Source organism: Colobus angolensis, unplaced genomic scaffold (genome assembly GCF_000951035.1).
Source record: "Colobus angolensis palliatus isolate OR3802 unplaced genomic scaffold, Cang.pa_1.0 Scaffold285, whole genome shotgun sequence".
Taxonomy (NCBI): Eukaryota; Metazoa; Chordata; class Mammalia; order Primates; family Cercopithecidae; genus Colobus; species Colobus angolensis.
In genome coordinates, this window is record NW_012116099.1 from 587,953 (window position 1) to 610,772 (window position 22,820).

Sequence of the window (22,820 nt, forward strand, 5' to 3'; positions counted from 1 at the left end):
TTGATGGGTGCAGCACACCAACATGGCACAAGTATACATATATAACAAACCTGCACCTTATGCACATGTACCCTAGAACTTAAAGTATAATAATAATAAAATTTTTTAAAAAAGATTAAAAAGAAAATGTGGTACATATACACCATGGAATACTATGCAGCTGTACAAAAGTATGAGTTTGTTTCCTTTGTAGGGACATGGATGAAGCTGGAAACCATCATTCTCAGCAAACTATTGCAAGGACAGAAAACCAAATGCCTATGTTCTTACTCATAGGTGGGAATTGAACAACGAGATCACTTGGACACAGGGCGAGGAACATCACACCCCGAGGCCTTTTGGGAGGTGGGGGACTGGGGGAGGGATAACATTAGGAGAAATACCTAATGTAAATGACAAGTTGATGGGTGCAGCAAACCATCATGGGACACGTATACCTATGTATCAATCCTGCACATTGTGTACATGTACCCTAGGACTTAAAGTATAATAAAAAATAAATAGAACAAATAAACCTATGGAAAAAGCACTTTTCAAAGCAACAGCAGTATTTAACTTTTACTCAAACCCCTGGTGGTTGTGTTTCTTCCTCATGATCACAACCATTATTCTTGATTACAAATCTTTGCTTTCTTGACATTTGTCTGCAACATTTGGTCATTGGTGTTTGCTGAATGAATGAATACAGAAAGGTCAATTTCCTAACAAGTTATGGTAAAATCTGAGAGTGATCTTCTTGGGTCCAGAGTTTCCATACATGTTCCTGCTGAAGTGGCTCTAGGGTAGCTGAGTGAGCAACTCTCCACTTCAGTGTTGCCCATCTCGTTGGATGCAGAGCAAATAGCAGTGCCTAGGTAACCTGAATGCTTGGATGCTGGTTTCCAGGCAGTGCTTTCAATAGATCTCCCTAGGTTATAGAAAAAAAATTTGTAATCATATACTATGTAGCATTTAAGTTTTATTCCTTTAATGCACACATAAATAAACATGTGTGTCATGCATACACATGCATTCACACATTCACACATACAGTGGTTGGTCACCTGCAAACCTACTTTTTTGCTGTTCCCTGTGCTTACTTGAAACCATTTAGTCCCTTTCATTCCTGTGGCTGATAGAAACAGGAAGGCTGTTTGTGAGGGTTAGAACATTTTCTCTCTCTCTTCCAGCCCATCTGGTCCCATATAATATGAGGCAAAGCTGAGATCTTTATATTAATAGGCAAAAATACTGTCTCCTCATCACAGGCCATCACTGTCACTTCACCACTAGGTGGCCACTGCCCCTCAGGTATCAGCATCCATATAGCTTGGGGTCCCTTCCCTCCTTTTTCCAAAATACAGAAGTCGGTGAGCTCGGTAATAGAAAAAAAAAAAGAGTGAGAGGAGTAAGCCTAGTCATATTGCTATAAACAGAAGTATTTTGGGTTTTTTTCCATGTTTAAATCATGTCTACATAAATAAAATGTAAACTTTACCATTGTAACCATTAAGTGCATGGCATTAAGTACATTCACATTGTTGTGTACCCGTTCCTAACATCCACCTCCAGAACTTTTTCATTTTCCACAGATGAATCTCTCTACCCATTAAACACAAACTCTACATCCCGCTGCCTGTTTGTTTTCTTGTTTTTAATACATAGGGAAAGCAAGGAAATGCGAGCACACCAGGCTAAGATTTCTATGGAAAATAGCAAAGCCATCAGCCAAGATAAATCTATCAAGAATAAGGCAGAACGGGAAAGGTAAGTCTGAGAGTGCTCACTGCAGGAATATGGCTTTGACTTGAGGACACAGTCTCAACTTTCTTTACATGTGTACACACAAACACAACTGAGACATAAAAACAATTGTGACTTTTGACTAGGAATTCTGCTATTATAACTGCAATGAAGATTTGTTATTATCACTGTAGAACAATCGTCCACATTTTCTGGTTGCTTACTACCACCAGTAAAATCAGTTTACATTCAATATATATGTGCTGCTTTACAAACAAAGTTGTATAAAATATGACATAATATAATTCTTTTTTATTTTTTATTTTTTTGCTTGCTTGTTTTGAGATGGAGTCTTGCTTTTTCACCTAAGCTAGAGTACAGTGGCCCAATCTCAGCTCACTGCAACCTCCGCCTCCTGGGTTCAAGCGATTCTCCTGCCTCAGCCTCCCTAGTAGCTGGGATTACAGGCATATACCACCACACCTGGCTCATTTTTGTATTTTTAGTAGGGATAGGGGTTTCACCATGTTGGCCAGACTGGTCTTGAACTCCTGACCTCAAGTGATCTGCCTGCCTCAGCCTCCCAAAGTGCTGGGATTATAGGCGTGATCCACTGCGCCCAGCCTATAGTCAATATAATTCTGAAGCATCTTTCCCAGGTTCCATTGGGTCATTCTGCAAGCCTTTCCCCTGCTCAGGTGTCAGTCTGTTCTGGATGGGCCAGTTCTGAATAGCAGCAGCAGTCAGGGGGACGGTCTTCTTCAGTAGTCCTTCACATGGGATCATCTTTAAAGCTCCCATCCCATTTGTCTCATTTGTCCTTACGTTAAGTGAATTTTCTGGAAGCAGATCAAGACAGGAATTGAGGTGCTTGTGATTCACTGAGGAAGGGACCTTCAGAGAAAGGGCGTGAGGAAGCAGGAAGTCCCAGGACAGGCCCTAAGCAAGGATGTGGTCTCACCTAGGGTCCCTGTAACCTCAAATAAAAAATTGTACCACAGATTTGTCCCTCTTTGAAGCAAGAGTACCAGGCTTTTGTGTTTCTGTATTAGGCAGCCATTGGCTGCCTGAGGTTGGGGGGAAGGTTTGTGTGACCTCCATAGAAGGTGTCAGGTGCAAGCCCTTTAGACACAGCTGGTAAAGGGGATCTGAGGAGCCGTCAATAGTCATGTTACCCAAGGGATAGGCACTTAATTCCTAGCGATCACCTGTGCTGCCCATCATCCACCTCGGGAAACCTCTGAGAATACAAATGCTGTCAGCTCCATAACCACTACGCCACCAGCAGTTAGGGACAGTGGGGTTCCTTCTATAGGGGGAATAATACCTAGCATGAAGGTGGCCTTCTGGCTGAAGTCCATGTCTCAGAGAAAAGCTGTTTTATGAGCCAGGTACAGTGGTTCACACCTATAATCCCAGCACTTTGGAAGGCCGAGGTGGGCAGATTACCTGAGGTCAGGAGTTCGGGACCAGCTTGACCAACATGGTGAAACTCCATCTCTACTAAAAATACCAAAAAATTAGCTGGGCATGGTGGTGCATTCCTGTAGTCCCAGCTACTCAGGAGGCTGAGGCAGGAGAATGGCGTGCACCTGGGAGGCGGAGCTTGCAGTGAGCCAAGATTGCGCCACTACACTCCAGCTTGGGCGACAGAGCAAGACTCCATCTCAAAAAAGAAAAGAAAAGAAAAGTAAAAAGTGTCATTCTCTGGATGTTATTCTCAGTTAAGCAACTTTATTTAAGGGCCTTATATACATGGAAATGACACCTTCTTCAGCTTGAAAACACCAAATATTCCAGCCATGATAAAACTTCATTAATTTGAACGGTTTTAAACTGTCCAAAGTGAAATATGGGATTAACCATGACAAATGTGCCAATTAATAGCTTTTTACCATCTTTTTCAAATATGTGACAAGGTGGACTTTAGCTTGGTTGAGGTCAAATTATCTTCAATTTGGAGTTACTGCTAACTTAATTAGCAAGGTTCTTAAAATTTATCTTAGTTTGAAAACTGTACTTATTTATTATAACTTTCTATTTTTATTTGTGCAACTGTATGGGGGTACATGAGAAAACTTTACATGTATACAATGCCCAGTGATCAAGTCAGGATGTTTAGGTTGTCCATCACCCAAGTACTATACATTTTTGGCTAAGTATTGTCACTCTACTCTGCTATCTCTTGTAAGTTTGTATCCAGTGGTAGGTGGTTCCAAATATCTACAAATTGGCTGTTTTTTAAAAAATAATTTTTCTATACCAAATGATAGTTATATTCTAAACCCATACTGTGTGTATGTTTGTATCCGCTTTATCTAACTAAGGAGAAATAAAATTTAAAAATTTGTCACAGCACTAAGAAAGATATATAGAAACTGAAAATCATACTTATATTTTTAGATCGAAGAAGACATTTTAACAGAAATTACCCAATATTTATAACTGAATGACAATGTAAACATTATTTATCAATGTGTAGAGGGTAGTTAAAGTGATATTTGGAGTGAAAAGTACAGCCTAGATGCATATATTTTGTAAAAGATGTGAAAATTAATGAGCTAACCACTCAAAGAGAATATGAAGTTGGAAAAACAGAGTGAACCCAAAGATCTCTGATAGAAAGAAATAAATTTAAAAAGCAAAAAATACTGAAATAGAAAACAAAATGCAATAGAGGGCATTCATAAAAACAAAAGCTTATTTGACAATAATAATAAATCAGTTAGCTTCCACCAAGACTAAAGAAGAAAGAGAGAGAAAGCGTGAATTAGTGATGTTACAGATGAAAAAGGGAATTAACTACAGAGAAAAACCAAGTCTACTATTAAAAAAAAAAAAAACTACCAATAAATTTGAAACGTTAGATGGAGTGCAGAATTGCTTTGAAAAATATAAATATCCAAAACTGACTGAAAATGGAGCAATCCTGAACAGACTGACAATTATTACAGAAGTTCAAGAAGTTATAGGTCTTTTCACTCATGAAAAACCCTCTACCTCACCAGTGGTCAGGGAAATGCAAGTTAAAACAATGAGCAATGCCATTCCATAGGAGCATCTAACTGACAAGAAAGTCTGATAGTACTAAGAGTGGGCAGAAATATGGGGAAGGAGTAACACCCAGACACTGCAGATGGAAATGCAGTTGGGACAACTGGAGTAAGGAGGAGCCTATTTGTACCCTGCCAACTGGCAAGTCTGAGTATACACCCTACAGCAGCCTTTGCCTATGTGCACAGGAAGATATACACCACACTTCATCCACTCATCCATTTATTCAACAGACTCTTATTGTGTCACGTATTACAGGGCCCATGCACCTGATCATTGTAGCGTTGTTTGAAAATAACCTACTTTTTGTTAATGGCAATGAGGAAATAGTGTAGTCTGTTCATAAATTGAAAAAATCCATACAGCAAATGAAAATAATGAAGTGGTTTGGAACATGGATGTATCTCTAAAACATAAGAATAAGTAGTAAGCCAAGCGGAGAAACCCAGACTATGTTACTCTATGGGTACATATAGAAAACACATGAAACAATACCAGCGACATCAGCATCATGTGGGAGCTTATTAGAAATTCAGACCTCCCACCTCAGGGCCACTGAATCAAAGTCTCAAAGTGGAGGGCACAACAGTCTGGTTTTTATTATCTCTCCAGGTGATTGGTATACACAGGAAAGTTTGAGAAGCTCTTATATTACACATGGGCACATCTATATGTGGCTTAAAATATTAAAACGTGGGTGAGAGGATCCACACCAAATTCACAATAGTGGTTACCTCTGGGGCGAGAGGAAGAAGGAAAACTGAATCAGGAATACAAATGGGGCATTAATTACATCTGTAACTGTTTATTGTCTTTAAAAATGTCAGATAAACATGGCAAAATACTAATATTGGTTAATCTGAGGGATACACACACAGTTTTTAAAATATTCTTCTCTGGACATTTTATGTTTGAAAATACTACAATAAAAATTAGAAAAATAAATCAACAATTCCATCCAGAGAATTTGATGGAATATAGCTCTTTCTTATTTGATATAATATTAATTTCATTCAATGTCATACCAACCATTATTTGTGCCCATTGCTTTTAGGCGAGTCAGGGAGTTAAACAGCAGCAACACTAAAAAGTTTCTGGAAGAAAGAAAGAGAGTAAGTATTTTATTATATTTTTGGCATTCTTCCTTTAAAAAACTATAAACAATAACTCATGCTTAGCCACCAAACCTCTAGCTAATTTGCTTAATTTGATTTTTCTGTACATTAAACATTCCAGCTTCTCTGCTCCCTGAAAACTGCAATAATCTCTCACTAAAATCTTTAAGATAATGATTTGGCACCGTTTTACACAGAAAATGAAGCCAGGTTTAGTCATCCATAAGTCCTCTATTATTTTCTAAGATTTTAGCAGGAAAGATCTTCCCAGAAAGAATTATGAGTTTAAACTCCACAAATTTTGAGATGATTTTTAAAAAATTATTATCTCTTTCACTTAAATTATAAAGTTACAAGTCATCTCTCATCCCTGTTTTAAGATTGTAACCCAAAGTTTATCAGAATTTTTTTAAATTTTTATTTATTTTTTTGCAGCTCGCAATGAAGCAGTCCAAAGAAATGGATCAGTTGAAAAAAGTCCAGCTTGAACATCTAGAATTCCTAGAGAAACAGAATGAGCAGGTATTTTACCTAAAATGTGTAAAAACATGTAGGCAGCTAGCCAATTTGGGGTACACATGCCGTGGCCCACAGTGACCAGTGACTTTTTGCATATCGTAATTGAAAGGTGGATAGAAGAATTTGTTGCCCATTACTATATTTTCTCCATTATATCCAAAAAGAAAAGAAAGTACCTGTTTTTGGAGCAGGAGGAGAATCTGGCTATGCCAAAAAAAAAAAAAAAAGAATATTTGGATAAATTATGGGGATTCTAAGAATGAAATTACTAAAAGCGAGAGTATGAAAAAAATAGATTATAAAGTATTTCTTCATTTTCATTTAGAGTTTTATAATTTGCAAACTACAGGCAAGGGATATGATGTTTAAAAGCAAATGAGAGAAACCACCTATTTTCAACCTCAATCTGAAAATGAAGTTTAAAATCCTCCCTGGGGCTTACAGGTAGAATCTAAAGTCATGAGCCCCCGTCACTCTACAAACCACTGAGCATGAGTAGATACCATAGTTTTGGTGCTTTCTCCCAGCAAGACGAGACACTAAATAAAGAAATATACACAAATAAAGGGTTATCCAGGCCGGGCGCAGTGGCTCACGCCTGTAATCCCAGCACTTTGAGAGGCTGAGGAGGGTGGATCAGGTCAGGAGATCAAGACCATCCTGGCCAACATGGTGAAGCCCCACCTCTATTAAAAATACAAAAATTAGCCAGGCCTGGTGGCATGCACCTGTAGTCCCAGCGACTTAGTAGGCTGAGGCAGGAGAATCACTTGAACTCAGGAGGTGGAGGGTGCAGTGAGCCGAGATCGCACCACAGCTCTCCAGCCTGGGTGACAGAGTGAGACTCCATCTCAAAAAAAAAAAAAAAGGAGTTATCCCAATTCCAACTGTTCAGTTAGGCCAATGGGCATATACCAGCACCAAGAGAAATGTATTTTTATCTGGTGCATAGTACAGATGGGCACCTTTCCAAATGGGCTACAGCCCATCAGCAACCTTCAATTTGATGGAAATCCCTCTAGTTCCTGTGACACCAAGACCCTCACTTATCATTTAAGTATCAGACAAATGTCAGTTCAAATATTATTCTTTAGGTGTAGTTGGTATAGAAATTATTATTCCTAGGTAATTCAATGTAGAAACGGAGAGGTTTTGATGAAATATGTACTTGTGCCACATTGTTCCTTCCTGTTTTCTCCCATCTATAAAACAATCTTATTTAAGGAATACTTTTTTCCAAAGTAAATGGCTCCCCTTGAAGAATACTTAAGTAGGAATTATACTAAAAAGTACCTTTGAGAAAGTAAAAAAAAAAAAAAAAAACATAAAATCATTTTTTGTATGTCAGTAAGGTAACAGATAAATCTGACTTCTAGTTTCAGATTCTTTACTTTTTGGTGGACAGAAATTTTATTCATCAACATACTTCCTAGTTATGTTTCCCATTTCCTTTTCAGCTAAATGCTTCTATTCATAAGCAAGTCCACTCCAAGGGGACAATACATGTTATTGTCCCCATAGGTCCAATTCATTTGACCAACTCATAAACACATCACATTCTGATACAAGTTTCCTAGCTTATGGTTTTGCTCTTAAAGCACTTCTCAGAAAGTGCTCCTGGGGTAAATGTAGAAATATGAATAAGGATAAAGCCACCATCTCCAAAGCTTTAGAAGCCACTTCAGTGATTCGACAATGGGTAGGGATAAGGATGCCTTGGAGAAGGTTTTTAAAAATTCTCCCTAGAAGAAGGGCACAGTGAAAGGTAAGGCACAGTTATATGTTAGTTAACTAAATTAAGAAACTACTTGGAAATTAATTGTGTTGCTTAGCAACAAGTTTGACTAAAGAATGTAAATGTGCTCAGAATTACTCATCACTACAATAGTGGTGTATGCCAGAGCTAGAGAATACAGTCATCTTGTGTCGCTAGTTTCAGAGCTGAAGTACATAATTTTTAAAAATCACTTCGAGCTTTTATCCTAATACATGACTAATTCAAGCCACACCAGAGTTCTTGCATTAAACTGCTAGATTAGTGATAGCTATATTGATTAGACTGTATTGGGAGAGTGCTGGCTTTTTGTTCCAGAAATTCAAATAATGTCTTTTAAGGTCTACCACCCACGACTGATACTTTGAGTCACAAAAGCTTGAGAAAGCATAGAACATGAAAAGGCTTGAGACCTGATAAAGATTTAATGAGATTCAAGGAAAAGACATTTAAGATATCATACTGATGCTTTTGGCAAGCAAAGAATTTGGACTTGAATTTCTGTGTTAAGCTTTGCTTTGGAAATATGGCCTGTTCAATTGCAAATTGAATCCCAGATCTTTCTAGTATTTTTGGCATTTAAGGGTGAGAAAGCTCTCAATTCACAGTTACTCTGTGTGGTACAACACTGTCATGGGCACAGTGCGAAAGATACAGTGACTTCACTTCTTTACTCATGAAAAGGCAAGGTCTGGAACTATATAGTATATCTCCCTTCATAACCAGGTAAATATTTCATCAGCAAGAACAGTTCTCTGTCTCCAGACAATTCAAACTTCCACAACAATATTCTAAATAATTGTTAAATCCCAAGACTTTTTTTCTAAGCCAGAGATAAATGTAAACATTCTCCCATAGTATTTCCCTCAAAGGTTTCTTTCTGTTTTCCTGTGACCCTACTCCTAATCAGTGTCCCAAATCTCCCCTTCCAAAGCAAGGCCTGGAATGGATTCAGTCCATTAGCTAACCCAGTGTTGGGGGCACTGGCAGAAACAAACCAAGCGGCAGTATGTTTTGGTCCTGATTCTGGATCCTCACCTTCTAAGCTATTTGTAAGCCACTTTATGTCCTTGCCTACTTGGTCAGCAGATTATTCACTTAAAACTCGGAAGGTTGGGGATGTTTTTCCTACTTGAGTTTTTTCATAGACCTCCCAGCTACACAGTATATCTCATCTGTCTTGACATGTACCATTTCAAACATTAACGACTCCATTACTGTCACACACTCGAGTCTCAAAAATTGATTTTTGTCATCAATCCTATCATTTAATACAGAGAGGTAAAAGGTTTTGCTTAAAGGCTAGGTTCTCCACTTACTGCCACAGAAGAGAGGCACAGTCTGGGGATGACAGGCGTTGGTTGTTTGTTTTGTTTCTTTTCTTTTTTTCTGTTGAGATCAACTAGGGGAAAGTTTGTCACTGAGGGGTGTGTACGTGTTTTATCCTTAGCTTTTTGCTTTTCTGTATATGGTTTTGCATTCATTTCTCAAATTCACTTCAATATTCATTTATTTTCTTTGCTTTGTATGTATGACTCAATTTTGACATTACTATTTTTGTACAAACAGCTTTTGAAATCCTGTCATGCAGTGTCCCAATCGCAAGGTAGGACCGAAACTCTGATAAGCAAGACATTGCTTTCCTTCTCGACTACGTCCGTATTCTCTGTGCAGTCTCCATTTATGAGTCACATCTGGTCATAACTAATATCTGAAGGGTTTGGATTTAAAAGCTTGACTATTCCATGCTTGGATTTCTGATGTCATATTCATGCCAAAATGCCCAGAGTCTTTAGAGAATTACTTCTGAGGGTATTTAAGCCTGTATTTCCTATTGCAGATCTGGGAAACAGATCATGGTAATAAAGACATAACCAGAGCAGTGATGTGCAGCTGTCATTTGGACTGACCACAGCTAAGACAGGGTCACAGAGTCAGATCACTCACAAATGTTAATATGACTCCAATTAATTTTTAAAGCACCCAGTAAAAGTTGGTTGGTGGTTTTTAATGACGGAGCTGTGCTCTGCGTGTAGAAACATTACACGATGACTCTTGTCATGCTCTCTGCTAAGTCCCATCTGCTAAAGACCCTGATCACCCCTCATAAGTAAGGTGACCATATAATTTATTGTCCATACCCGGATAGTTTTGAGAGTGAAAGGCAGCTCTGTTCGTAATATCTAGGACTATAGGCATAAACTGGAATTGCCTCAAACAAATGAGAATGAATGGTCACCCAACTCATACAAAAACTTAGCTGTTGGAATAGTCTTGTAATATCCTATGATTCTTCCTTCTACACCGTGGTCAATACTTTCTTCAGAAGCTAAAGGGGGAGAAGCACAGAGAATCGTTTTCTACTATTTACTGAACATGGAAGTACTTAATTTCCAGTGCTAATAATGTTTCACTGTCATCCCTTATGAATACTGTTTGTGTCATAGTTTCATGTTTGTATATTTTTCTCCATTTCTTCATTTCTCTATTAGAGTATTACTATACTTTAGGCATAAAAAATATCTGAACAGAGGGAACCACCCATCCCAAATTTACACAGAAAGATTTAATTCTTTGGTGTTATTATATCCATCCTCACCAAAATGAAACTTAATGCCAAAATATAGAAGTAAGAAGAAGAAGGAAATCACAGTATAGTCTATGGGTTAAATTAATTTTGTCACAAGAATTCATTTGGAAGATGCTTCTCGTATAATGTACAGAGTTGACCAAACCCCCTCCCAGTAACCTTCCATTTAGTTGGAATATCTAAGCAGACATGAATATTAACATCAGGCCACTTCAGAATCTGCCTCTGATTTGTATCTTCATAGGTCCATGTTTCTATTTTCACATGTCCTTTATCTCAAAGCAGCATGTCACTAAAAAAAGAAATGGGCAATCCTCATTCCTCAAAAGATATGTGCATTGGGTTGGGCAAAAGCATCCAGGCTACCAATTGGATAATAAAAGCTGAAATGTACTATTTGATTTTTTCCTGTTTGCAAGCAAGTATTTCTCACCAGACGCTGCCCCCGTCATACCCCCTTTCCTCTTCTCGAATTAGCTTGTTGTCTTAGTGACAATCTGAACTCATGAGGTTGAATTCACTATTGCTTACTTCCTGGTAGTCCATAAAAATTACCCTAGAGAAGTAAGAGCCCACAGGGATAGAGTTTGCACAATAGGATTCCTGAAGGCCTGCATGTTCCTGTAACATTCCATTTACAGAAGATTCCAGCCAGTCCAGTGTAATATGCTCTCACCTGAACTTCTCTATCAATTAGATTCTTAGGGAATTACTTTTAACTAAATTTCAGGCTATTTAGGAAATAAGTTGTACATAAGCAATACTTATTCTAAATGTGGTAAAATTATCTACACACAGTCAAAGCAACGTGTCAATCTGTAGAAACTAAATCAAACAGTTTGTGGTAAGAAGTGGCAAGAAGTAACCTGCCCTTTTTCAGTCTAAAGATGAAGCAAGTGGTCTACCCTCTTTTCAAGTGGTTCTCCTGGCACTGTGTAAACCAGTCCTTCTCAAAATTTAATGTGTATAAAAACTTCCTGGAGATCTTGTTAAAATGAAGATTTTAACTGATTCAATAGGTCTGGGGTAGACTCCAAGATTCTATGTTTCTAAGAAGGTCCCAGGCAATGCTGCGCTGCTTCTACGTGGACCATATTTTGAGTAGCAAGATTGTGGTGACAGGATCCTATTTATGGGAGAAGAGAGGCCAGGGTTGTTAAGTGCCTTCAGATAAGGATTTCAACACACGTAAGGCCATGTTTCTGATGTTATAGGCGAAGGAGATGCAGCAGATGGTGAAATTGGAAGCCGAGATGGACCGCAGACCAGCAACAGTAGTATGAAACTCCAAAATGCAAACTGAAGCAGCAAACCCACAAAGCATCAAAAGATTCACTCACAAACTTCTGAACACAAACTCCGTGGATGAAAGCTGTTTATTTTGTTTCCTTTATGTGTAAACAAGATGATATCTGAAACCAGAGAGACTTGGAATGTCTGATTGACTTCTATTTAACAGCTTGAGTATTGCATTTCCTTGGCCAAACAAAAGTAGCTACAAATCCACAAAAATTTACTATTCCAGTAAGGCAGAGTTTAACCATTGATAATACAACTTAAACATGTTTGCTGTAAAATACCATCACAAGTAAATGAGCTTGGTGTTAACAACTCTCCTTTGTGATGCCTTAGGACATGTTTGAGCTGCAGCAAAAAAAACAAAAACATAAAACAGTGCATTCGCAATTTCATAGCAAGTGCATGCACTAGGAAAAGAAAACTCTGTCTACAAATGTATTAGCAGAAGTGGTGGTCTGCTAGACAAATAATTTTGCAAAATTTTTCTACATCTAAGTTACCTCATCAGTAAGTGCCATGTCTCTACCATGCCATCAGAGGCTAATTTCCTGTAAAAGTTGTGGAAATTATTAGAACAATAGAAAAATAGAGCAGTGTATGTGTGCCAAAACTCATCATTACTCAAAGGAGAACTGTGTTAGGCACATTTAAGAAAGTTGACATCTGACATTGCTTTATACAATTGTTTCCGCAGATTCCAGATACTACAATTCACACCATAAAGATTGTGAGGTGATTATTGGCAAACGTTTGTAAATGTGACCATGTATAAAGTATTTATACTCTTTAATTCACACTGTTAGAGAGCAAAATCATCTAAGTATTGCCACATGACAACATTAGTAAGCAGGAATACTAGAACTATGTTTGCATGATACACAAGCACCAGTAAAGACTAATCCATACAGACACAGTTAACCTAATGCCAAATAAATACTGGTTAAATAAGTGTATGGCACAGAATATAATTTGACTATCAAGACTTTTAGCATAATGAAAAAGTCTATATATATGTGTATATGAATTATGTGGGCATTCTTGATACTTCAAGTTCTAGTTTGAAAAAAATACATAACTAATTTAATTTTACACAAAAATATTTATGCAGATTTTCAGAATTTCATATCAGGAAATGACCTTTTTATGTCTGTTAAATATCAAAACAATTTGCTACAGTGTTAATCTGCATGGTCTTTAAGCCTGTTGTAGTTGAGATGCAGACAGTGCATGAAAAAGTATTCCGCTGGGAATTGAGCCATGCCACCAAAGCCAAGAGGAGCGCATGGAAACCCGGTAGTCTAGAACTAATCAGATTACTGATTTTAGTGCACAGCACCAAATGAATTGTTGTATATGCTTGTACAAATTGATTCTGTGTGTTCCTCTGAACAAAGCGGAGAAAATGATGATACCATCGATATTGAAATTAAACTTCCAACTTCTCTAATAAAAAATTAAAATACACATAACACTCGTCAGAGTATTTGCTCCCAAGATGCATTCTAGCAAATGTTTTGCCTTTTTCATATGCATGATCTCATCGTTATTTTCAAAGGGGGCTTATTAATACCCCCAACATGTTTTTCACCCAAATGATGCAAAACATGCAGATTCTAGTTGACTTCAGATGTAATATACTTGTTTTTCTCCTATTTATGATTTGAACTGGATTCTGTAAATCTCTGGTTCTTAGTTTCCTTATCTGTAAAACAGTGGAGTTAGACTACATGTCTTTTGGCACTAACATCTCATGAAAAATTATGGTTAATAAAATATCACCATATTTAGATTGCCAATTTTCAAAGATTCTGAATGGCTTCTCATCATCAAATCAAATCAAATCCAAGAGCTCAACTGTGCTCACCATTCTGTAACACTTGACTGAATTCATCACTTGCCTCCTCTTGTTTCTGCTTTGGAGAGGTACTACTAGTTTTTCCGTTTTTCTTACTTCTTCTCTGGCTTTTCATCCTCCTAGACCACCATAAGCATTTATATTTTCCAGTGTTATATATGGACCCAGTTTTTGTCTTTAATCCAGGTTACTTTTGGTATTTGAGACATCATACCGTTAATCCACTGTAGTAGGATTAAAATGTACACACAACTCAAATGTGCAACAAAAGGATGTGTTACCTGCTATTGTAAGTTCGTATTACACTCAAACCTTGCATTCTCCCTTATTATGAAGAAAAATTAATTGCCAGTTAAAGTAACTCAGCTCTTCCAGTTATTAAAAAAAAAAAAAAAAACATTTTCAGGGACATGTTTAGTTACTTGATAGTCAAATTCCCTATTAGAGGCCCTCCCCATTCAAGAGATCTTGCTTTTTGCCCCAAATGGCATCTGGGTGTGAGGGAAGCTCATGTGTCCACCTGGCAATTGGTAGGAGCGTCTGGTTTTCCCATTGTTGGACACGTCCTAACTGCACTCTACTGCAGCTTTCCACCCCAGTGGTTCAAAGTCCCTGCTCAGCCAAGTCCTCATTCTGGTATCAGTTTATTCCAGCATTCTTCTGGGATATGCAGAACTTCCAGGTCTTTGGGGGCTGTGTAGGAACCAATGGTGCTGTCTCAGGTCCATCCATCAAAACACTCCTTTGGTCATTTGTCAGCTACTAGGGCCATGTAGTTCCAATACCACAGAGGCTTCTAAATCCAGGAGGCTTGAAATGTTCCAGAGCAATGCCCCAAAAAGCAAGAAGCAAGCAAGCTTTATGCTGGCCCCAAGACTATCTGGGTTTATACTATATCTTGCCTCTCCCACCATCAGAAGTTTTTGTTCTGATTTGGGAGCCAGGGCACTTGAGTCTCAATTCTTACCTTTATTCTTTCTTTCAGCCCAGAAAAGATATTCAACTACCCATTCCTGACTGATAGAATACCCATACAGTACTATACTTCTCCTTTCCTAAGTAGGTTGCTCTTCACCTTTTGGGGGAATAAAAGGCTTCATGGAAAAACAGCCAGGTTACCAAGATAGGGAAACATATCAGAAAGTACCATCTTTCGTCAAATCCAAGGCATTATTGATCATAGCATATACTATTATTTTATATACCACACAGAATGAAAGACACTGCCAATTAAACTATGATAAACCATCCAGTGATTGTCAAGGCACATCCCAATTTCAGAGATGTTAAAATGTGAAAAATATATACATCTTGGAATCCATGAAATATGTAGTATTCCAAAAGTAGTATACAAACTCCTCAACCCTAAGCCTTAAGGAGGAGAGGAAGTTTTAAAGATAGGAGACAAGAGAATCATTTTATCAGAAAACTTAAACTAAGGAACCATTCTGCCACCGAGTTTCAAATTTAGCAATGAGCTTCCTGGAAAGCAATTCCAAAAGGGAAAGAAATCTATCTTTCACGGTCTTTATTTGGAGAATCTTCTGTTTCCTCTAGCTGTTTCTTCCAATCACATGCCTTTGATTTCTACTTCTTTGCATGTAATTCTCAAATCTGTAATTCTAGCCTTTACCCTTCTTTCTGGAAGCTCTGACTCTCCCTCTCAGATTTCAATAAATAGGTGGCCATGTGCACATTGCATGCGATTAATTAAAAAAAAATAGAGATCCTTTCTCCATCTGTCTTCCCCACATATTTTAATAGTCCATAACCAGTGCTAAACCTTGGGGCCATCTTTTGCTGCTCCATCTCATTTCCTCCATCCCCCAATCTGTTCATAAAACTTAGAATTCTGCCCTGTCTTGAGAACTTCCTTCTCCTTCCTTATAACTCAATGTTAAGAATTTTAAACTTGCTGTTCAATTTCTTTGCCCTCCAAATCCCTTTTACACAGAGATTAATCTTCCCAAATTACACCTGTAATCATATTACCATTCTGCTTGTAAATGCAGAATTTCTGTCTACTACCTAAAGAATAATGTTGAAATTAGTGTTAACAGCATTCATTTTCTGCCCCCAACATGCCTACTCATTTTGATCAATATGAATTTATCACTATTCTTTGTTCACATACACATAGTACACATCTTTTCTAGCCACATTACATAATAATGCTCTATTAAGTCTTGAAAAGCAACCTCCAAAAATACCATTTCGAAAAAGTTCTCTCATTCTCCCAAGCAAGAAGTAACCTGCCATTTTTCATTTATCCATTTATACTTTAAAAGCTATTTAAGCATGAGACTTTTCCACCAATCTTGACTAATTTCTTTTCAGACTTTGTTCAGTTGCTTTTCAAAGAACAGGTAGTCACTAGCTATCGAATGACTAAGTTATTTTCTATGAAGTAAAATGAAGGATTTGTAACCATCTGTGTAGTCTCTTGGGCAGGGCAGGAAATGCCTTTGAAAACTTAATGAAAAGAAGCTTTTTTGCAAAGTATCTTTTCAATTCCAAGGAAAACAATTTTTCTTAATACTTATTGTTAACATACTTTTAAAACAGTGCAATGATCACAGTGGCCATCAGGGATCCAATAGTATGGACCCATCAACATTGAAAGATTATGGAGAGTGAAGAGGGAATACCCCTATTATTTTATTAGTGAGGTTATCTTAGGGATGCCTCATTCAAAACCCTAAATAGCTTCTCCTTCATCATCACTTGCACAAGTCTAACAGAAGGCCACACGTTTCTACAACTTTTCTTTGATTCAATGCCACGTTTCTTGGCATTGAACAGAATCTCAAGCACACATTTTAATTGCATCTTTAATGTCATAATAAATCCGGGTGGTGCCTCTGGGATGAATATTTATGAGCCATCTTCTTTAATAATATTTTGTGGAAAACGTTCTGCTCTGTAGGTTAGAATGATGAAAAAATATTAGGCGGGTCGAGGGAGTAGGGAGATGGTTAAAATAGCAGCATCGTTGCTTTTACATTAAAAAATAGGTGTCTACACTGTACTTATCGTGATAAATGATGCTGTGCCTCTTCCACTCCTTTCCTCTCCTAGCATTACCTTCTTGGAAGTTCAGGGTAAGGGGCAATTTCTGAAGTACTTCATCCTGGAAATTTTTGAGTGTCCAGCACAATAAAATTAGGAAAAATTTCCAATGATGGCCAATTTAATATTGTATACCTAATCACTTGCACCAGGACCCAATAGCTTTAGATGAATCAGAATGTACCAAAAACAAAACAGATGGAAAAAGGATTTGACCATCTGTCATCTCAGAACTTTGATATTGTATAATGTGAATGAGGAAATGTTATACTGATCCATCAAAATTGTTTACCCTTTTCAAGCAATTCATGGATTTTCTCAAAATTCACATGCAGCTTTTAACACTTCTATCTTTTGTTTTTCCTTAGAAACATCTCGGTATTTTGTTAGGGTGTGGTATTTATAGCACAGCCTATTGAACCCTACAGACTGTATCCTGTATTATGAATTCACTTCTCCTACATCAAGTAGCCATATAAATGGTTAGACATTTCTTCAGCATCGAACTAACTTTATTTGTTCATGGATAAATATTTATTAGAAAACCACTCTTATCTTCTCTACCCTTGTAACCCAGCTACAACTCATTCTGCTCACCACACAATAGCCAGTAAGTGGAGAGACAAGGAGTTGGAACGAGGAAGGTGACTTTAGTTCAAAGAGCCAGAAAACTGAGAAGATGGCGGACTAGCTTCCTAAAGTACCATCTTTGGTCAGTACTCATTTCAGACTCTTTATGTTAAGGGCAGTGGGAAGAGGAGGAGTTGGGATCAAGAGGTGACCAACAACTGCAGACATGTGAGTGCCAACAAGGGTCTGAGGAGGTTGCAAACTACTTTGTCTTTGGTCAAGTCACAATGTTCCTATAAATCTTTAGCAAATCATAGTTAGTTGTTTACATACTTCCTCTTTAATCCCAGAATACAAATACAAAATTGCTATTTTTGTATTTTATCTGTGTGCCCAAATCAGCCTAGCCTGTGTGCAGGAACAGGAAAAGGCCCCTTAAACAAAACAAAACAAAATAGGGTCAATTATGTTAGTTCTTTTAGTGTTTCACTGTTACACTCTTTCAACTTTATTTTATTTTATTTTATTTTAGAGACAGAGTGACTCTGTCGCCCAGGCTGGAGTGCAGTGGCACTGTGTTGGCTCACTGCGGCCTCCGCCTCCTGGGTTCAAGTGATTCTCCTGCCTCAGCCTCCTGAGTAGCTGGGATTACAGACACACACAACCACGCCTGGCTAATTTTTGTATTTTTAGTGGAGATGGGGTTTCACCATGTTGACCAGGCTGTCCTCAAACTCCTGACCTCAGGCAATCCACCTGCCTCAGCCTCCCAAAGTGCTGGGATTACAGGCATGAGCCACCACGTCCAGCCCTTCAACTTGTGTTTTTGTTTTGTTTTGTTTTGTTTTACCAGTAATGCACTCTATTTTAAAAACATATCAACAATTTTAGCTTTAGGCCATATTCATATGGTAGGTGGGTGGCATTAATGGCCCCAGTTTGTTATTGACAAAATTATTTAGAACAGTATATAAAATTACCCTGAGGTTATGTGTATACTGTGTAATGACACATAAATGTATTGTGTGTTTGGACTTGGATCCCATCCCCAAGATATCTTATTATGTATATGCAGATATTCCAAAATCTAAAAACAATCTGAAATCTGAAACACTTCTGGTCCCAAGCATTTTGGATAAGGAACACTCAAGCTGTAGCAGCAAGCTTGACACAAGTGAAGGCACATTTTTTTTTCTTCCCTTTGAGTCTCTGACACTGCCATGAGAGCACGTGAGAGGGCTGGCCTGCTGGCGGATATGGGTGACTTGTTGAGAGTTAAGTTACCTCATCCATTTTACCAGCTGACAATAGATGTGTCAGCCTGAAGCTGAGATCAGCCACGCCTTTCCCAGAGAAGTGGGAACACCCAGCCAACTCATAACCACATGAGAAATAGTGAATGGATGTTGATTTGAGCCACTGCATTTTGGGATTTTTTGTTATGTGGCCATAACTAACTGATACAACCAAGCCCTGGGAACAGGAAGATGATAAAACCGTCTCATTTCAAAGTCCCAGAGACCGCAGCTTTCAAAAGCCACTGGAATCACCGATAGGCATGGAAATGGTTTTCTCAGGGAGTGATTCCAGCTGCTAAGCCTCTTGTTTGATGTCTCAGGTTTCTTTTTATTGGTAACCTTCTGAGGGTCTGCTGTTCAGTTCCTCTAACCTGGACTGCTGATGCTTTCAACTAACTTTGTCATTTGACAAACACCTCCTCCTCCTCCTCCTCCTCCTCCTTCTTCCTCCTCCTCCTATTCCTTCTTCTTTCGTCTTCTACTTTCTCCCTCCCCCTCCCTGTTTTTTCATTTTTTTGGTTTGCTTTTAAACCTTCTCTCTTCTTCCTTTGGGCTCCCTGGTCATTCAGATGCCATCCTGCCACAGTCTTGGATGCTAATATTAAGTAGCTGCTTTCGGACTGGTCTGTTTGAGTTATGGGTCCTAAGACTGCAGATAAGTGGGGAATTACTTTACCACATTACTTTGTCCAATTGCATAAAATACGGAACACAGATTTTTTAAATGCAGTAGTCTAGCAATGGAAATATATGGTATTGAGTAGTTACACTGATTTTAAAGCAAAATTCTTAAAAATATAGCAGCATATATTAGATGTTAGTAAGGAATGTATTTAAATATACTTAGAATAATTTAAAAGTGTATTGTGTTAACTAATATATGCTGAAATAAAATTCAGCAAAGTAAATATATTTTCTAAGACTTGGAAGTCTATTAAGCTAAATATCTGCCAATCTTATGTCCCAGCAATTACACTCTAAGAGAAATGAGTGTAAGCCAGGCATGGTGGTACACACCTGCAATCTAAGCTACTTGGGAGGCTGAAGATATAATTCAAGGCTGTTCCTCTTTAATCCCAGAGTACAAAGCAGTGTTCTGTGATCACACCTGTGAGTAGCCACTACCCTCCAGCATGCAATACATAACGAGACCCCATCTTAAAAAAGAAGAAGGAAAAAGAAAAAAAGAAATGAGTGTATTTGTATGTGTTCATCCAAAAGCATGTTCTTTATTCATAATAATAAAAAGCTAGAAACAAATCAGATGTGTACCAATAGGAGAATGGATTCGTAAAATTTAGTATGTTCATACAATAGAACACGCCCAAGTACTTACCTTATGATTCCACATACATGAAGATCAAGGAAAGGCAATGCTAATCTTGAAGGAGAAGGTCAGAGTAGGGGTCCTCTCTGAAAAAACCTTCCAGGATGATGATGGTCTATGCAAGCGGTTCTCGAAGTGTGTATCACGGATCCCTTGGCAAGCCATTGTATCCCCAAGAGACTGTCAGAGGGTCTGTAAAGTCCTCTTGTTTCCAAATCCATCTCTGTGGGAGGCCAGATTTCTTCATATATTGCAGTGAAAATGACATATCACAACAGACTGAATGAAGAAAAAGACATTAGAACTCAGATGACTTCTGTGAAGCCATACGTTAAAGAGATTTGCAACAATGTAAAACAATGCTTCTTCTCACCAACTTTTAGAAAATAACAGTTATGTTTCACAAAAATGTTATTGTAATAGTACAATATTGGTTATATATTAACAAGTGACAGTTTTGTTATTTTTATTGAATTGAGAAATGTTTTGAAATTCGTGTTTCAAATTTTTAATATAGTAATGTTTACAGATATAATTCACATAACCAAACTCTGAGTTTTTAAAAATATTAAGAGTATTAAGGAATTCCTGAGACCAAAGATTTTGAGAACTGCTGGTCTATAACTTAAGCTGGGTGGAGGTTACATGGGTGTTTATACAGGTAAACACTGGTCAGGGAATCAGGGAATACACCTAAGATTTGTGTCTTCCATTGCATGTATAAATCTCAATTAAAACGATGTTTTAAATACCATGAGCATTAGATATATGCTTATGGTATAAAGAAAATGGGGGGAAATAAAATATAATTTAGTATACAAAAATACATATACACATTCAGAAGATCAGTAGTGATAATGCCAAAATAACAAAGTTTACTCCTGAAGCCTGTTGCTTACTGGAAACCATTGAAGAGGCATAATTACCTAGAAGAGTTTTGAGCATAAAATTAAATCAGCAGGCTTTGCTGCTCCACAAGGAAACTATTCCACTCCTCTCAAAAGCCTGTGCTGAGTGAGGGAGGCAGAGTCTGATGTGGAATAGTCTCTCTTTATTCTTCCCATCTAGCATTTTCCATGCCAACTCTCCAAGTTCTCAACAAAAAAAGTGATTTGAACCAATACAAGAGTAACTTAAGAGAGAGCCTCTCACAAGGGACAAGAAATGACACACCCAGGAAAAAGAGCAGAAATATCCACTTAGAAAATGAGGCAGCTGTCGGATTAAAGAGAACCCAGATGATAAATCTGACGTATATTTCTCCCAAGGGGATCTGCAGTAACATTAAATGATAGTGCAAAGCAAAATGGAAATGGGTACAGCTGGGATCAGCTGAGACAGACTAAACTTTCTACTTGTAGAAGTCAGTGCGGCCGTTAACAGTCTAATTTGGGATCCCACTGACTACAGCTTAGATCCTAACTCACTATTTACTAGCTGCAGACTTCAGGCATCCTACTTAATGCCGTGGAATTAGAGCCTTCCATCTGTAGAATGGACGTAATGCCACCTACCCCATGGTGCTGCTGTGAGAATCAAGTTAGCTTTTGAATCATTTAATACATACAGTTCCAGGCATATCCTAAGTTTCAAAGAGTGGTATTTTGAAGATCATTTATGGCTGTGTTTACCTTTTTAGCTGAGAATTCCTCTTCATCTTAATACATAATCTATAGAAACTCTTTTAGGAATTTTAAAATAATATCATGTCATTATTTTTGCATGACATATAAAGGTATGATTTTAAATATTTGGAAAAATGCATTAGATTATATACTTTTAATAATTGCTTAGCAAAGTTCATTTCAATAAGATGTTTAATAGAGTAATATTCGTTACATACCTCTGGAGAGACAAATTGCAACTTTTTCAGTATACCAAGCTTTAAGGGAAGATAACACATTTTATTTATTCATTTATCAGTTAAAAGATATTTGGATTATTTCTGATTTGGGGCTATTATGAATAATGCTGCTATGAACATTCACATACAAGTTTTTGTGTGGATGTATGTTTTCTTTTCTCTTGGGTATATACCTAGGAGTAGAATTGCTGGGTCACATGGTAACTCTATGTTTAACTCTTTGAAGAACTGCCAGACTGTCTCCCAAAGTGGCTGCATCATTTCACACTTCGACCAGCAGTGTATGAAGATTCTGATTTTCCTATATCTTTGACAATACTTATCACCTTTTTTATTATAGTCATCCTAGTGTGTGTGGGGGGGGGGATCTTATTATGGTTTTGACTTTCATTTCCCTGATCCTTAATGATATTAAGCATCTTTTCATGTGCTTATTGGCAAGTTGTAGATCTTTCTTGTAGAAATATATATTTCAGAACCTTTGCTCATTTTTAAATTGTGTTGTCTTTTTATTATTGAGTTGTAGGAGTTCTTTACACATTTTAGATACTAGTCCTTTTTCAGATATATAATTTGCAAAATTTTTCTCTTATTCTGTGGGTTGTCTTTTCACTTTCTTCATGGTGTCTTTTGAAACACAGAAGTTTAAATTTTGATGAAGTTCAATTTGTCTATTTTTCTCTTTTGTTGCTTGTGCTCTTGGTGTCATATTTAAGAAACCATTGCTTCATCCAAGATCACTAAGATTTGTGCCTGCTTTCTTC

At 37.6% G+C, this 22,820-nt stretch overlaps 1 protein-coding gene across 2 annotated transcripts in view; it reads left to right on the forward strand.

The window, feature by feature from the left end:
* Window positions 1-13,877, forward strand: part of PLCB4 (phospholipase C, beta 4) — a 411,010-nt gene extending 397,133 nt beyond the window's left edge. Inside the window, exons 34-38 of one of the 2 annotated variants that reach the window (XM_011948852.1) lie at window positions 1,645-1,746; window positions 5,831-5,888; window positions 6,327-6,413; window positions 9,754-9,790; window positions 11,989-13,877. In XM_011948852.1, coding sequence (XP_011804242.1) covers window positions 1,645-1,746; window positions 5,831-5,888; window positions 6,327-6,413; window positions 9,754-9,790; window positions 11,989-12,077 — 373 coding nt within the window. In that variant the 3' untranslated portion in view covers window positions 12,078-13,877. The remainder of the gene's footprint in view (window positions 1-1,644; window positions 1,747-5,830; window positions 5,889-6,326; window positions 6,414-9,753; window positions 9,791-11,988) is intronic. The other variant, XM_011948853.1, reaches the window with a different exon arrangement.
* The last annotated feature ends 8,943 nt before the right edge of the window (window positions 13,878-22,820 follow it).